General features: G+C 39.5%; 1 protein-coding gene across 2 annotated transcripts in view; it reads right to left on the bottom strand.

Moving 5' to 3' along the window:
• LOC117973031 (protein patched homolog 1-like) overlaps positions 1-16096 on the bottom strand; it is a 54044-nt gene that overhangs the window by 12154 nt on the left and 25794 nt on the right. For both annotated transcript variants that reach the window (XM_059035067.1, XM_034923942.2), the window contains exons 12-17: positions 15650-15775; positions 9416-9534; positions 7783-8224; positions 7007-7316; positions 3486-3628; positions 1219-1402 (exon numbers count right to left, since the gene is read on the bottom strand). In XM_059035067.1, the coding sequence (XP_058891050.1) occupies positions 1219-1402; positions 3486-3628; positions 7007-7316; positions 7783-8224; positions 9416-9534; positions 15650-15775 (1324 nt within the window). The remainder of the gene's footprint in view (positions 1-1218; positions 1403-3485; positions 3629-7006; positions 7317-7782; positions 8225-9415; positions 9535-15649; positions 15776-16096) is intronic.

The following is a 16096-nucleotide window of genomic DNA, read 5'->3' as shown; positions in this document are numbered from 1 at the left end:
TGTCCCTATTGCATGACTGTACAGAAGTGCTGTCTGTTTTGGAACACAGCAACATGATTGTAATCTTTATTTTTCTAAATATAAGAGTGTGATGGAGACACAAAACTGGATGGAATATAAGAAGCATAACGAGGTCTTACACACACAACTGAGCATATACACGGCAAGGCCTTGTAAAAAAAAAAAAAAAAAACACTTTAATCCAAACAAAACACACCCTAATATCTTAAGCACTTCCCAAAGTAAAAAGTCTGACAGAAAAATGATCAGTTATTAAATAAAATGCCACACACCTGGGCATATCTCCTGACATTAAACCCCTATAATTACACCTAAATTTATAAGCTTGCTAAATGCTTGCTGCAACACCGACTGTCCTGCACTGAAAGAAAAGAAAAAATACATATGTAAAAATCTTGAACCACTGGGTTAAGTCCAGTGTGATCAGTCCCAAGCAAGCAAGAAAGCAAGCCAGTGTTTAGCTGCTGCCTCTGTGTGTTCCAGCCCCTGCAGGGTCATTCAGCCAACTTACAAAACATTATTTGCCCTATTATAATCTCAACTATAAATTTCCATTAAGACAAGACTTGGAAGGCTGCCACAAGGCTCCGGGGTTCAAATACAGTGAAACACTTTTTGCTTGTTATCCAATCGCATTTCCAGAGCCCCCCTGCTGCAGCCCAATAACCACAACTAGCACTCAGCCAGATAACTCAAATTAAATCAATCCGGGGTCTCTCTAATAGTACAAGGGGCAATTCCTTCTGCTCCCTCTCCCTCCACAACCAATAACCCCTGCCCCTTCCCAGTGCACACACACCCACATGCACATAAACAAGTCTGGTTTTAAGCACAGGTGTGTGTGTGTAGCAGCCCACATGCTGGTATTGTATTAATGACTTAACAGCACAAAAATGTCCCTTTTCATCCTAGCTCACACTGAAGTGAAAACAAGGTTGCACCCAAGAGTTGGAAACAGTCCAAACAACTCAAATAAAGCGCTAACTCGTCATACAGATTATACATATTCTTATATTATGTTTGAATTCTGAAAAATGTAATACTACTTTGAAGAACAAACAAAAAAAATACAGTATATTGGCAGAAGAGGGAAGTACATTACCATTCACCTATTTGTTTTATATCTAATAAGTACAAAGGTTGCCCCAGGGACACCCAGAAAGTTTGGTTTGATTGAAGTGGTAAAAGTTCACTTACTGTTCAGTCTGGTCTTAGGCACATAGTCGGCCTTTTCGTGAAACCACTCTGGGGGATGTGGACGGATGTTGGCCTGTGAGGCAGCGTAGGCCACAGGATCATTGCTGACCCAGGCAGTCAGGTAGCTGTAGAAGGAATTGGGGTTTATGATTCCATCAGCATCTACAAGCCTCTGTTTCGTCAACTGCAAAAACAGAAAAACAAAACACAGAGCTTCAAACAAACTCAAATTTTAAAAAAAGCAAATCCCATTAACAGTAAGAAAGCTAATAAAAAGGACGTATGGTCATTATCTGCAGGTGTAGATGTATTTAGTCTAAACAAAGGGTGCGCTACATGCCGTGTTGGAGACAACTTTGTATCCCAGCTGGCTTACCTGAAGCACAAGCCCTAAATATCCAGCCCTGATTAGAAGTAAGTAATACTAACTGCAGCATTCCAGGCCAGTCTAATAGGGTTGTGTCTCAGAGTAGTGAACGACAGACAGGATTGGCTCTCTCTCAGCACCCTCACGCTCTCCTAACAATCGTTTTATACAGCACAACACACAGCTGCCCTGTGCTGCTAGCATTGTGCACTTGAAATAAGGTAGTCCCATCAAAGAATACCAATAAAATAAACAATAAATCCTGCATTCTGAAAGTTGGGAGTTCAGGAGAAAAATGGCTTAAGTTAGCGTAACAATAAAAAAAAATTGGCAAGGGTCCCTGTGCACGTCTGTATGCAGTTAACCTCTGTTGTTAACACTGAAGGAAATGCCACCCAGCAAATGGAGGAGAGCTAGAAAAATAAAACAACATCTGTACACATTTTACTTACACTTGCTTCTCCTGACCTGTGGATTCGGAAAATGCCCCGCACCATGAAAGCACAGTTGTGCTCCATTTACCTGGATCATCAGAGAACAAGTTTATAAATGTCTGTGCGTGTGTGTGTGCGTTTGTCTGTGCGTGTGTGTACGTGTGTGCGTGCGTGCGTTGGTTTGAAGGGGGGTTCCAGTCAGCCAGAAGTGATAAAGCAATTATAAGCCTTAACGCGTTTGTTGTATGTTATTAAAATTCAGAAGGCACCAAGATTACCAATGCAAACAATTTTCTCAAATCTTAATTAAATAGCTTCATAGCTTTTTAACATTTTTTTTGTTTGTTTTTACTACAAGAAAAGCTACTATTACACATTGATTGAGTTTTCTTTTCCTTCTTTTAATTCGGAACCCTGGCTTTACTCCAAGTTCAGGTCCTTTCAATTTAATGAAATGAAACACAACAGTGACAGCAGTACAGAAAAAAAAAAAAAAAGTTGGATTCCAAAGATCTGGATTCAATTAACTGGCAGGATACGCAACAACTGTATGTCTTCAAGCTGTCTTTGGAAGCACACAGTGCAGCTTGCAGCCCCTATAGGCAAAGCACTCTCTCTCCCTCCCAGGCACAGGAAATTACATCAGGATCTGCGGTCTAGCACAGTTGTTATGCTCTTTACCTGGCGCATGCCGAGTTATCTCAATCCGACAGCAAGAAAGGCACGATTTTTAGCATTCCTCTCCAAGACTTCTTTAACAGACCCAAGTGATGCGTGGTATTCTGCCATAAAGCCCCATGTTTTACATTGAGTAATAACTCTGAACAATGCACGGTGTAAAGCTGTCATCTTCAATGTTAGAAAAGGAGTAGAAAATGAGCAGAGACGCTGTGATGATCATTAGATTGAAGTTTTTAGCCTGAAGGAACCAACTGCGACAAATGGTTTGAATGAAAAGTGAATTGCTTTTTCAGAGTGCTATAGCAGCCCCAACGAGAGCTTTAAATTCCGAAATTTGGTAAAACAATCAATAAAATGTGAATTTATAAGCCAGGTGAGGTGAGCAACTTAAAAGAAAATAATAATAAATAACTTATCACAGATTAGTCTGCCAATATTTCATGTCCTTGCCTGTTTCCACTCATAAATCAGTGGAAATAATCCATTGTTGTAGAGCCCATCCACCACTTTAAGCTGTTTATCCCACTCAAAACATTTCTGATTCATCCGATATCCATTCAAACAGCCATTGTTGAATACCAATTTAAATTTACTGGTAACACTTTACTCTATGTGTTCTTTCACAAATCCAGTTTAAGTTGAATTTGAAATATACATTATTATTATTATAATTATTATTATTATTATTATTATTATTATTATTATTATTATTATTATTATTATTATAATAATAATAATATTCACGCATCTGGCTGTGGACTACAAAACAGACTACAGTGTCTTACCTGGTTGAAGTTGATCGGTTTATCCCTGTTGCCCGTTTGTACCAGCAGCTTGTAAGCCAGTACACCATCATCAGATCCATTGTTGTAGTTGTTGTAGGTAATTTTACCAGCTTCCCAGTCACTGTCAAAGGCATCTTGCAAACCTTAAGGGGGAGGGGGGGCAAACTTAAATAAAAGACTATTTTGAAACTAAAATATTCTTGAGCAGGGGTGTCAAGTTTAATTGTGCTTTTTTTAAAAAAAAAAAAAAAAGAAAAGAATTCTCTGTAATATTTATTTAACATAACTCTGCTTCTTACAGAGAGCAGTGAGAGTGAATAGAATTTCATCATTTTATTCCATCTGTTCCGACTGGTGGAGCTAATACATGTTGTGAGATTTGTTGCCAGCGTGTGTAAAGATCACTGCCAACACCTATTCAGTCTTAACTGCTCCTTTCCTCCTCACCAACCCCCCCCCCCCCCCCCCCCCCCCCCCCCCCCCCCCACCCCCACCCCCCTTTACAAAAACAAAAATGTAAGAGTGGAGCACAGTGGTGTGCCGGGCTGTTCCAAGCAGGTAATTTAAATCAGATTTGGAACAGGAAGCAGTGTCCCAGGCACAACGAGCCTCTGTAAGAGCAGATGACAAACCGCATGCTCTGAGGGAGAAAGAGAAGCTGTCGGGCTCACCTCACAGCTGTGCCGGGACTGTAATCAAAACCATCACTCGCACAGATCTGATAGGTTAACTACTTGCTGTAAAGAGATAAGAGAAACTAGAAAAAGCTAGACCTTCAGGGTCTGCTTCATAATTCCAGTTTGTCCTCACTTAATCTCCCACAATCGACCTGCGAGATAAACACTTGAGCAAACAGGTTGGTTTCTTTAAAAGCACAGGGAACACACCTGTCAAACCTGCATCAAATTCTCAGGACTGCCCGTTTGCCTGTGAGCGACTGAGCGAGCGAGAGAACTAGCTAGCAAGAAGAGGTAGTAGGTTAATGACACTTATGGGAATTACAAAGATCCCTCCCTCCTCCCCTTCCCAAACCCCATTTTCAGTGTGGCCTCTGGTAGGAATGCTTTAGACTAGAGCAGCATAAAAGTACAGGAATGTTATTAAAGCGGGGGTTAGGGGGTTAATAACAGTTTACCACTAATGCTCAAGTGGCTCAGTGGTTCCTGGCTAGCAGTGCTGAAGCAGCACAGGATTGATTTTAACTGGCAAAGGCCAGGAGGAAAGGCACAAGTATAAGAAAGGCATGTAACCCACTTGTTTACTGATGTCACAGCATGTCCTATTGGGAGAAAGTCTTCAGAATAATACTTAATGATTCTGGACTGAGCAGGACATCCAGCACCGAGTACAGCACATCCTTAATTCAAACACCTGCCATATATGCACATCAAAAGAACTCTCAATCTATAAAACAGTCCAGTTCCCAGGTTTAATTTAGAAAGAACTACTGTTCCAACCATTAGCTTTAAACTTTTTGCACTCCATAGCGTTGATTTAATACCGTTTCCTATAGCAACACCTGTATTTGGCTACTATGATCTCCTACCTTGATAGAAGTTTTTATATCAAAAACATATCTAAAGATGGATAAATGCAGAAAGTTTTAAAAATGGAAACAATGCAAAAATGTCTTGTCATAGTGTGGATACTTAGAAAGACATTAAAAGAATAAAATAACTAATAATCTAACAAATACAATTAAAGTGTAAACAGAAAAAAATGTGAATGAAGCAGAGACAGCTTTGATATTCAGAAATAATCAAGCAGTGAATCTAGGGCTAGACGTGCTATCTGAAAGTTCTATGGCTAACTACCATGTGTTTTCCAGTAATTCATAAATTACTGCTATGTGTTTTTTATTCCAAATGCTTCCCACCTGGAAGGTACTGCAGAACCTTTACACAAATATGTCTGGTTCTAGAAATGCACAGAACGTACAGCGTCAGAATTCAGATTTTTGAAAAATATTCTAGTCTACAGAACACCATTGGATGCATAGTAGGTAAGTAAGTAAATAAATAAATAAATAAATATGCTCCTATTGTAGCACAAGGATGCTACAGAAAATATGGACACAAACATCCCAAATGTGCAAGCCAGTGAAATATCTGGGTGGCTTACATTGTTGTTATTAAAAGATTAAGAGCACGTCTTCCGTTTTCCATCTGAAGAAATGTGAAGGGCCCTCTGCGAGGGTCATATTTGAGAATGAAACCCAAGTGCTGATCCCACTCTCCATGGTCAGAAACGTCATAGGGCCTATTTGCCCTCAAAAATGTAACTCCTCAATCTCAAAACGTTGTTCCACTGAATCACTCAAGCCCCTCTGACCACCAATTAATTATTCAACTTTTTCAAGAGGTCTAAATGTCAGTTGCAAATTTGTATAAAATTACAGTTGGACATCAGTGCCGTGCCTGGGACATATCACAGTCACCTCCAGCCTGGCTGAAGTTGATGCAGACAGCTGTTTCAGTTTCAGCAGCCTGCTTCCATAAAGTCTTGTCTCCCCTCAATCTAGTTAACTCTTTTCCAGAAGCACCTTCTGAAGCCACTGAACCGCAAACACACTGTTTTAGACAAAACCACAATTGCATAAGGAGAAGGGAATGCCTTTTTCATTAAGATTATGGAAAGGTTTAATAGTTTTTGAAATATAGATGATTTGACCCCCCCCCCAAACAGTATTCTTTCTGTGCCTGTGGTCCTTTTCTGAGACAAGACGTTTACCCTCTCATCATCCTTTCTGTGTCTCATTTATCAAACTGTTTCTAACCGCAATATTAAAACACATCACCCCCTCCCAAGATCAAACACATCTGGAAGCACAAAGGCTAAAGTGTTCGAAGACGAAAATAAAAGACACTGACAGGTGGGGCTCTAGTTCTAAACAACACAATCACCGCTTTCAAATTTTCACATGAAATCACTTAGAAATATTTGTATTTAGTTCTTGAATGGGCATTGTTTCCCAAAAGCTGCTTTAGATATTCCTGTGAGGAGTTGTGTTGTTAAACCAGGGATGGAAATAAGACTCCCACTGCATAGCAGTTTGACCCATTCCTGGTTTTCCTATGAGTTTAATAAGACAGACCTGAGCTTGTTACCTATTCACTGTGGCTAATCAAGCTTGTATTAAAACCTGGAATGGGTGAAACTGCTATAAAATAGGAGTCTTATTTACAGTGGCTGACAGGGATGGAAATGTGCTATGAATTAACTCAAGAATCCCAACAGTTTATATCATGGTATAAGAAAATCGTCTTTTTTCTAAATTATTTTTGGTCAATGTTCAAACCTAACTGGAATTAACTGGGGACAATAATTTCAGAGCAGACACAAAATGCTAAATTGGAGAAACACCATAGATAATTATGTTGCTATCTGAAGACAAATGACCTCTTAAAGATTGTCAATTAACAAATTCTTCAAATCAGTTGCAATGAACCAATACACATTAGACCACAAAGCACACTCTGTTGACAAACAGTTACAAGAAAAATGGCTGGAGATTGTCTTACCTTGTAGCCAGTCTCGAAAGTAATGCAGCCACATTCTGGGAAGCTGTCCATTATCCTCCCGTAAGATGTATTTCACAGTGCCGAAGCGTTTGTGCAGGTCATAGAGCAGGGCCTGAGTGTTCGCATAGTCTGCCTTTTGTGTTACAACGTACATGTTGTAGAAAGAAAAGTACTTGAACTGAGCTGCAATGAAGTCGTACTCCCTCGTTTCCCGAGGCACAATATCCGTCAGCTCCAGGCCGTCTCGGACGCAGGTGGTTCCGTACAGGCTGACTCCGAGTAAACCCAGAAAAAGAAATATCACCAAAACCTGCAGAGAAGGAACGCTGTAAGAAAACTGGTTTCAATTTTTTTAAACCAATATGGATTCTTGCCATCCTTCTAGTTGAACCTCTATGCCTGCCATTCAAATACTTCCCTACCATTACTGTCACTCCTCAGTGAGGTTAATATTTATAAAGTGTGTGTAGAGAAGAAATTAAAGCCCTACTTATCCAAACCAGAAAGAAGACTTTTTCTAGCTATGCAAACATGCAGGGCCATAACTAGTACTTGTTCGATGTACAAAACAAGTAAGGAAAGGTTAAGTTTTTACAACCTTGAACCATTCTGCGCCAGAGGCTCGTTGGCACCTTATGTAATGCCTCTCTGAAATGCAACCAGAATCGTTAGTGGTCCAGCACGCTAAACCCGGCTATATTCTTAGGCTCTAATATAGGCCTTTGATAATATATTGGAGCTTTGCTGTTGTTTGATAAAATGCTGGAGTGACTCACCTTTGTGGTTGGTTTTAACAGAAAGGGGGCGTAGTGCTTTTCAGCGAAGGAAGAAAGTGACCATTTCGTGCATGGTGGCTCTATGCAGTTAAAAGTGGAGTCTGAGACCTGGGAGAGCAGGTCTCGGGTAGAGCTGGTGCTCTCTGGGCTCTGACAGTTGAGGTTCTCGGGTGCAGTGCTGTTGCTGCTCGTGCTGTTTGTATTGTTATTGGTGGTGGTGATGGGCTGCACGGAGACCTCGGAGCGGGGCTCTGCAGTGGTGTAGTAGGCCTGGGTGCGTGGGTCATACTCTGTGCGGAGCTGGACAGTGGACTGCATGGTGATCTGGGTCTCGTGTGTGAAGCTGTGGCTGCTGTAGGCAGGCGGGGGACTGTAGCGATTGCCGTCACCGTTATCTGTGTAGACCTGGGGTTCAACCTGAATCACCCTGTTTGCACAAGGGCTGGGGGGAAATGTAAAAATAATTCAAAATCTCAGATTACAGACCAGGTAAAGCTCACTCCGTTTAGCCTTAAGCACCTCACATTTGAACACGTGCTTTATTGCTAAATATTAGTAATGATCTCAATTGAAACCCTTGTGTAAAAAAAAAACATTTATTAAAAAGAAATATTTGGGGCAATTTTCAATGCTTTTTACACCAAACGGTAAATTACTATCTATTATTTATTTTAACAAAATGAAAAATAAATAAACAGCCTAACTGTAATTTATAAAATAACTTGACATAATTACCTGATGTGTTCACTTCTAGTTTTGTTTCTCTACCAGGTGTATTTCTCATTTTTATACAAAAACATTACAACTTGGAGTGAAGAGCTTTGAAAATTGCGCCCCTTTGCATTAAATAAGTGTAGTGTAAATAAGTCTGTATTTTACTTGAATGAACCTCCTGTATTCGATCACAGTGTGGAAAAGATGAAGCCACCAGCCCCCATGCTGCCAGTGAGATCTTAATCTTCAAATGTCAAGAAGACGTTCTTGTTTACTAAATACTGGTTACAAATGGGGCAGCCTGAAGGGATAGACTGAAACCCCCACAAACAGGAATGTATGTTCAAATTGATTTATATACAATTTGTTACATAGAAACAGTGTAATGACGACAGTCTTTTTTGTGAATTTAGTTTTATTTCCTGCAAATTACAGTAAAATGACTTTGTGGAGCAAATATTTGCCTTAAGCGTACTTTGGATCCCCCCCCCCCCCCATTTTAAAATAAAGGAAAAATGTGAGGCACTGTGGACAGGAAGCGAGGGGAGGCCTCAGTGCTCGGCTCCAGCAGGATACCTTCCACAATGCAATTTTCTAATTGAAACACAAATTAAACTAGAGGGGCCTGCATCCACAGCAGCCTAGTAATGAACTGTAAACTACGTTACTCTGCTGGGTATTAATAATCTGCTCATATTAAAGTTCTCCAAAGCAGGCTACTGCTATGAGCAAGGATGATTGTGAATGGGATGGAGTGAAATCTGATACAAAGTGTAGGGAATTAACACTGGGAACCACAGGGTGACACAGAGGGGTTTTTTTCCAATGTTTTCAAGTTAACATTTGCTATCACAGATCACGGTACATGGCTATAAAACTGCAGGGGACAAACAATGACCAAAAACACAGGTCATCTTACCTTATGAAACAGCAGAAAATGTCAAGCCTCCTGTCTTCCCGTCGGTAAAGGTCCATGCTGAGAATAGCCGGGAAGATGAGCAGAACCATAGCAAAGTTGAACACCACCACAACAGCGGCCTGCGGAAAACAAATGGCATACTTTGTATGACATTCCATTCTGCAATCTGTGCACACAGGGCTTTGAGTTCAACTAATTAGGGACCTCAGCACTTGTATATGTTGAGGGTTTTTTTTATAACTTCAATCCTTTTGATGTTGTGACTTCGACTCCTTCATTAAAAAAAAAAAAAAAAGATATTTGCATACTTAGTCTGAATTAACTTTGAAGTTGCCGGCCTGAATAGCAAAAGTGTAGAACTAATCCCTCTGGGGTAGGTCATACATCGTCTAATTAAAATAGGCCGGACGGGGAGGGGACATACAAAGACAAGCATAACCTGCAGTAGTATAATAATAATAATAATAATAATAATAATAATAACAACAACTGAACATTGTATTTAAAAGTTATAAGTCTTTTAACTTCCCCCCCCCCCATTATGAAAATAATTGGTTTCTCTCAGACAGAGTAAAAAAAAATAGTTTTCACTAGATTGCCTGCATATTTAGAAGGCAATCATGCACAATGTAGGACAACTAGGCAGACAATCCTGCTCAGTTTAAAAAAAACATTTCCACAGTGTCCAGCAGGTGGGTGCTGGCAACAGTCTAGTAAACTCACTAATCCCAATCAGCAGTTCAAACCTGAGTTCCAGACTCTGGTAAGACTCCTTTGAGACCAAGACATTTTGTAAAGGTCACACTACTGTGTGCATTTTATTATTCACGTCACAATGTTTTAATTAGCTTCAGCACTTCCACAGGAACAAAACAAATGTACACTTCCCAAACCATTTACAGATTATTAATTTTTTACGCGAAAAGCTAATTTACGACAACAGTTAGCAGTTAAAAAAGACAAACAGATTGCCTGTCTCTAGTATACCAAAGGGTTAAACCCCTCCAGGCTACTCGCACCACTTGCACACTTAATAATCTTCCCACATCGCTATTAAACGCTCTTCGGGCCTTCACCAGCTGCAAGTTATACTGCGTTTGCCAAAACCACAATGACTGGGATTGCCGATCTGTGTAGAAATCTGTCTTGACACCAACATTAAAACGGCAAAGAAAGAAAGCTCCAATTAAAGTAAGACTGTTATGAAACATTAAGAGGAATACATTAGATCATGAGAGGAATCTTCACAAGATAAAAGGATAAAAAAGAAGAAAAAAATATCCCTGCAGAAAAAAAAACATGGAGAGAGAGAGAGCGAGAGAGAGCGAGAGAGAGAGAGAGAGCGAGAGAGCGAGAGCGAGAGAGAGAGAGAGAGAGAGAGAGGCTTTCCAGAATTTGGGCCTTTTCTTGTTTTTAAAAGATAGCAACGCTTTGCATGTGGTTTCTTCTATAAAGATATTGCAGGCTGAAGAAGAAAACAATTCCACTGTGGGAGGTCAGAATAGGTATGGCAAACCAGGCAAAAAAAAACTCTTGAGGAGATCAAGGTTATTCATTTGTGACACGAGGGGTACATTTTACGAGGAAAGATACAAAACCAAACGGGTCTTTAGCTGGTCTGTTACTACATGACTGGTGCCCTAACAGGTTTGAGCATGGAGAGTCATATTTGAATAACAGAATAACAGTCTTTAAAAACTAAAAACTGTAGTTTTTAGGATAAGAATGATTGAAGAGGGCTTGTGAAAAACTGCCTTGTATCTTACCTAGTGTACACTGAATTTAGACTACTGTATTCCAGACATGTGTCTCTCCTAAAATAAAAAAAAATGGAGTGATGTTGTTCAACTGCAGCTTTAAATTGAGGTGTTAGTTCAGATGTTTGTTTGGTCACGGATTTACATTTAATTAAAGGTAAAACAAAAACGCTAGCATTGTGCATTTCTATTTTATTTATTGTATATTTTACACAATCAATATACAGTTACATAAGAGCTCTATCAACAAATCTCAGAAATCAATATGCTTAATCTCTAATGGAAACTCACGAATGAAAGCAGCTGAAAGTAAAAAAAAGAAGAAAAAGCCTTCTTTTGTACTCTTGATGCCTTTGCCACTCTAGTGAAAGATTTATAGGGCCAGTTTGTGTAATTCTATGTTCTTCTATTAATCAATTATTGTAAAGAAAATCAGTAATCTTGCTCCTTTCAGATTTGCTGTTGTAAAAAGAAAAAAAGAAGAACGAATGAAAGAAAGAAAGAAAGTCTGTACCGGAGGCGCTGTGGGAGAAGCCAGCAGGACTGGTAGGTTGGGGCCCTGCCCAAGGTAAAAGCTGTATCCTCCGGTCCTGCCAGACCACCCAGGCAGGGAGGGTGTACTGCATAGCCTAAAGGTGATGAGCGTATGATGAGGCCTGTCAGCTGCGTTTCCACCTTTCTCCTGTCAGCCTGCACCAGCTCTCTGCCAGATACCTCACTTTGTTGTCTCTTTTATTTTGTGGTTGCTACTTCTTCTGCAGTTGCCAAAACTCTTTAAATATATATATTATTTATTTATTTATTTATTTATTTATTTAACTCCCACAGCTACCGTAGTTGCTGCTGTCTTTCCTCCCCTTCACAGCCTCTCATTCTACAACTCATCAAGCAATCAAAACAGGGCTCCAGAAAAGATAGGGACTGGATAGAGGGGAAAGGGGGCAACGCTATTCACTATTGTTCAGTAGAACGCAGCTACGCAAAGGATTTTCATACAATACTCTGGGAAGGTTTCTGTTGAAACTTGTTTGTTCTGCTGAAAAGAAGAGGATTAAAAAAAAAAACATAAAAAACCCACCCCAAAATCTAATGAGAGAACACTACTATCCAGAGCAACTACTGATCTGTATTATCAAACAACCTAATTGAAGGTGAAGCTAAAGCTAGCTGAACTGAATATTTGTATGCAAGCGAATACTGTACTGCTTACCCACTCGTTCCTATAATAAGGTAATCTTTCTCACGTAGCTAGGGGTGTTCATGACTCTTCAGATCCTTTCATGTTTTTAATGTTTCTGATTAATATGTACAATGTACCAAATTTAAGGAATTTTAAAAAGATCCCATTGGCGTTTATGTAGTGCTCCGGGCACAAAAAAGCCAGAAAGATGGGATCTTCATAGTACATAATTGTTATGTACGGTTTCTTGAAATTAAACAGTAATTAAGTTTAAATGAGTTCCACTTCATTTAAGCTACTTAAAAACAGGAGGTGTAATCATTGTTTAAGTCTCTTAGCTGCTACTACTTTACTGAGAAACTGTACAATTATCCTTTTTTTAAAAAAAAAAAACGACAATAACAGTACCCCTAAATGGGTTCTTTGGAATGAGGATCACAAACAGTTTATACACTTTGGATCTTAAGAACTGCCACTGTACATCACTAAAATAAGCCTCAGTGTCTTCTGAGATATCAGCAGCCACTGCTACTGATACAATATGTTTTCTCAAAGATTTTTAGGGTTAGAGTGTAATTGAAACAAACAAAAAATGAATCATTCAGAAAAATGCAAACATGCAAAACTGAACAAGGATAAAAACACATTTAGCACCGTTTGTCAACTGAGGCACAGCTAGCTGATCAGGACAGATTTTTTTAATTTGATGAACAATTCAGGAGTGGAAAACTATGTGAGGCACCTGGGTCAGAACAGCAGCCGTTCAGCAAAGGAGAAACCCTCGACATGCAAGACTGAGAGCCGGCTTCGCTTTTGTAAAGCCTAATCAGGAAACCATTTATTCTCCTTCAGCAGCTGGATTACTTTACAGATACCGGGTCTCCATAACCATGGAAGCTCCGATAGCTATCTCCCACTGTCCCGGGGAGGGGAAAAAAAAACAGAGGTCAGAGCCAACTCCCTCTTCGATCTGCATCAGTTAAAGGCTCCCAATCTTGATAAAAAGTGCAAAATAACAGAAGGCTGTTTCTAAAGAAAAGGGAAAAAAAAGAAAACTAAAAAGAAAAAAAGGACCTGGACTGCCACGTCTTTTTCCGTATTTAAACTAAATTTGCCGAATTAGGAAGCAAGCGTGATTTGATCTTCCGGTAATATAGGCTACTATTTGCTACTCAAGACACTGTTTTAGACTGTATTTTCTTTATAAAAATGTACTTTGCCAAAAAAAAAATATATATATATATTTAAATGTAAATAACTCGCAACTTAGAGCTTTGTCAATCGGCCACAGTATGTTGGAATTATTAGTTAGCATCTAAAACTTGAATTTAAGTAATTAAATAGGTTCTGTGAAATAGCCAGCTGGACTGAATAGGGACCACATAAAACTATGCAGAGAAGCTACTATCTGGTAGAACCAAGTTATGTTCATTTTTTGTTTGTTTTTTTAGTGGCACATTGCCTATATGGAACTGCAGATGATTTACTCCAAAGACAGCCCACCTCTATCCAACAGCAACCGAAGCCATCAACGAGAGATGAAAATTAATAACCTTTAAATAGGCAATTGCCTATCCGTCAGACAAACAAACAAGGCCAAAAAATAAATAAAAATAAAAACAGCCAACCGCTCCAGCACAGGATCACTGCTACCCCCCCCAAATCCCTTGTCTTAACTCCTTGGATTTGGAGGATGTGAATATGACAGCCTTCATTTCCTCTGAGGGGATCGGGGGTCAAGCAGCATGGAAAACTAGTAAAGGCACAGGTTACCAAAAGCAAAACGACTCTGCTGAAATAGTACGGTTTATCTGCAAAAGCGCCAAGGTCAGCTAACCCCATAAATTGTATTCACGTTAGACTGAGGCACTCGAGTCTCCAGCGAGTGAAATGAAAATGAGAAAGATCCTCCCTTGATCTCCCCCAATGCAAACAGTCACCACTAAGAGCCTGTCATACTTAAAGAAGAAATATCCATTCTGCAGGCTTCTCAGATTTAAATCTTTACAGGCATCAAGTATCGCTTTCATTTTATAGGCTTTTATTGTTGGCAATGTCCCTTACGGAAGATTCATAGCTTTCCTAAACTAGACTGTAGTAAACAAATCTTTACCATTCCCAGAAAAGTGTCAATGCACGCATAGCAATTTGTTAACATCAGATTTTGAAAGGACAGACGTGTGACTAACAACTTAGCCAGCTGCTCTACCAAGAGCCTCTTCGCAGGACATAAACTTCGGTGGGATCCTGCTAAATTAAACAATGTGAAAGAAACATGTGGATATACGCTATTAAGAGCACATGCTTTGGTATTAAATACAGTACCAAGCTAGAGGTGGTCTCATTAAGATGGGTAGCAAGTTCCAAAAAAAGAAGCTTGATAAGGAAAGGAAGATTTACTTGACTCGGAGCACACTTTAGGGAGGCAGGGAGATGAACCGGCTCCTGACCTTAATAGTTCTTGTTTGGTCTGACAAACTGAAGATAAGAGTGCAGGAGCCTTGCCAGTAACATTTATGTAACCCTGTTTGAAACTCGAGAACGAAATGCTAACTTGACAAAGTTTGACAAACACACACTGAATGTGCACAGCCAGTTTTTTTTAGTACAGTAGCTTCAATTAAGCATTATTTTCCTTAAGGAAATTATTATTATATTTATTTTATTTTTATTTATTTATTTTAAAGGGGATGATTACATTCTAGCGCTGATCCTACAAGCTTTCACAAGCTCTCACACACACCACACAAACCTAAATAATGATTCAAATCATTCCTTTATGTATGAACAACGCATCTTATCAGTGGCTAGGATTACCACGATGAGCTAATGAAGGATACGTTGCCTTTAGCAACATGCTCTCCTCTAACTTTAAAATCATTTACTTCAAGTTTTTAAGCATTCATGTAGTATTTTGACAGCTGACTTATACAACACTGGCACTCATACTTGCCTGTTCAATTACAGGCAGCAGAAAAATTCTGAAAGGCGAATGTATATCTCCTTTCAAGTAAGCATGTGCGGTAACATACCAAATTAACAGCAGATGCATAACATGCCGAGATAACCCCTTGTAATCACAGGGATAGAATTACCTGAGCTAGCATAGCAATCTGCAACTGAAATCAGGCACACTGGTAATAAGTTTTTAAAGCAATCAGGCCGTTTCTTTCCCACAGTAACATAAGCTTAACTGCATTTGCTCATCAATCAGAAAAAAGGGCATGTCAGAATTGATAACAGAGGGGAACAAAACTAAACTAAACAAAAACCGACCAAAGCATTTCTGCCATTTACCTGGAGGGAAAATGCCCGAAGAGCAGGAATAGGGATTAGGGCAGCCATGAAAAAAGCAGTCACATTGCTAATAGAGGTAAGAGCCACACTAGCTCCAGTTCTCTTCAAACATTCTCCTGTCCGGTCCTATAGGGATAAAAACAGATATATATTAGCATTTACAAGCCAAGTAGTAGATACCTACAATACCAACCGAGAGGCATCATACATTTTTTGAAGGCAAAAAGAAAAGATATTAACACAAATTAACCTCTGAAATATTTCTAAAGGGTTTCTGTGTCTTACACTGATGCATAAAGACTTTACCCCAAGACTAGTGTATCTTACTGTCGAGTGGCAAATACTGTCCTAGACCATGACAGCTTGAAGACATTTTGAGTGGAGTTCATCTTTCTAGTCTGCAGTGTTGAAACAGTTAAAGGGGCTCAGTCAAGCCCACTATACTTC

This window comes from Acipenser ruthenus, chromosome 1, assembly GCF_902713425.1.
Source record: "Acipenser ruthenus chromosome 1, fAciRut3.2 maternal haplotype, whole genome shotgun sequence".
Lineage (NCBI taxonomy): Eukaryota > Metazoa > Chordata > Actinopteri > Acipenseriformes > Acipenseridae > Acipenser > Acipenser ruthenus.
Note: the sequence above shows the minus strand (reverse complement) of the source record. Positions and strands in the feature narration are given on the sequence as shown.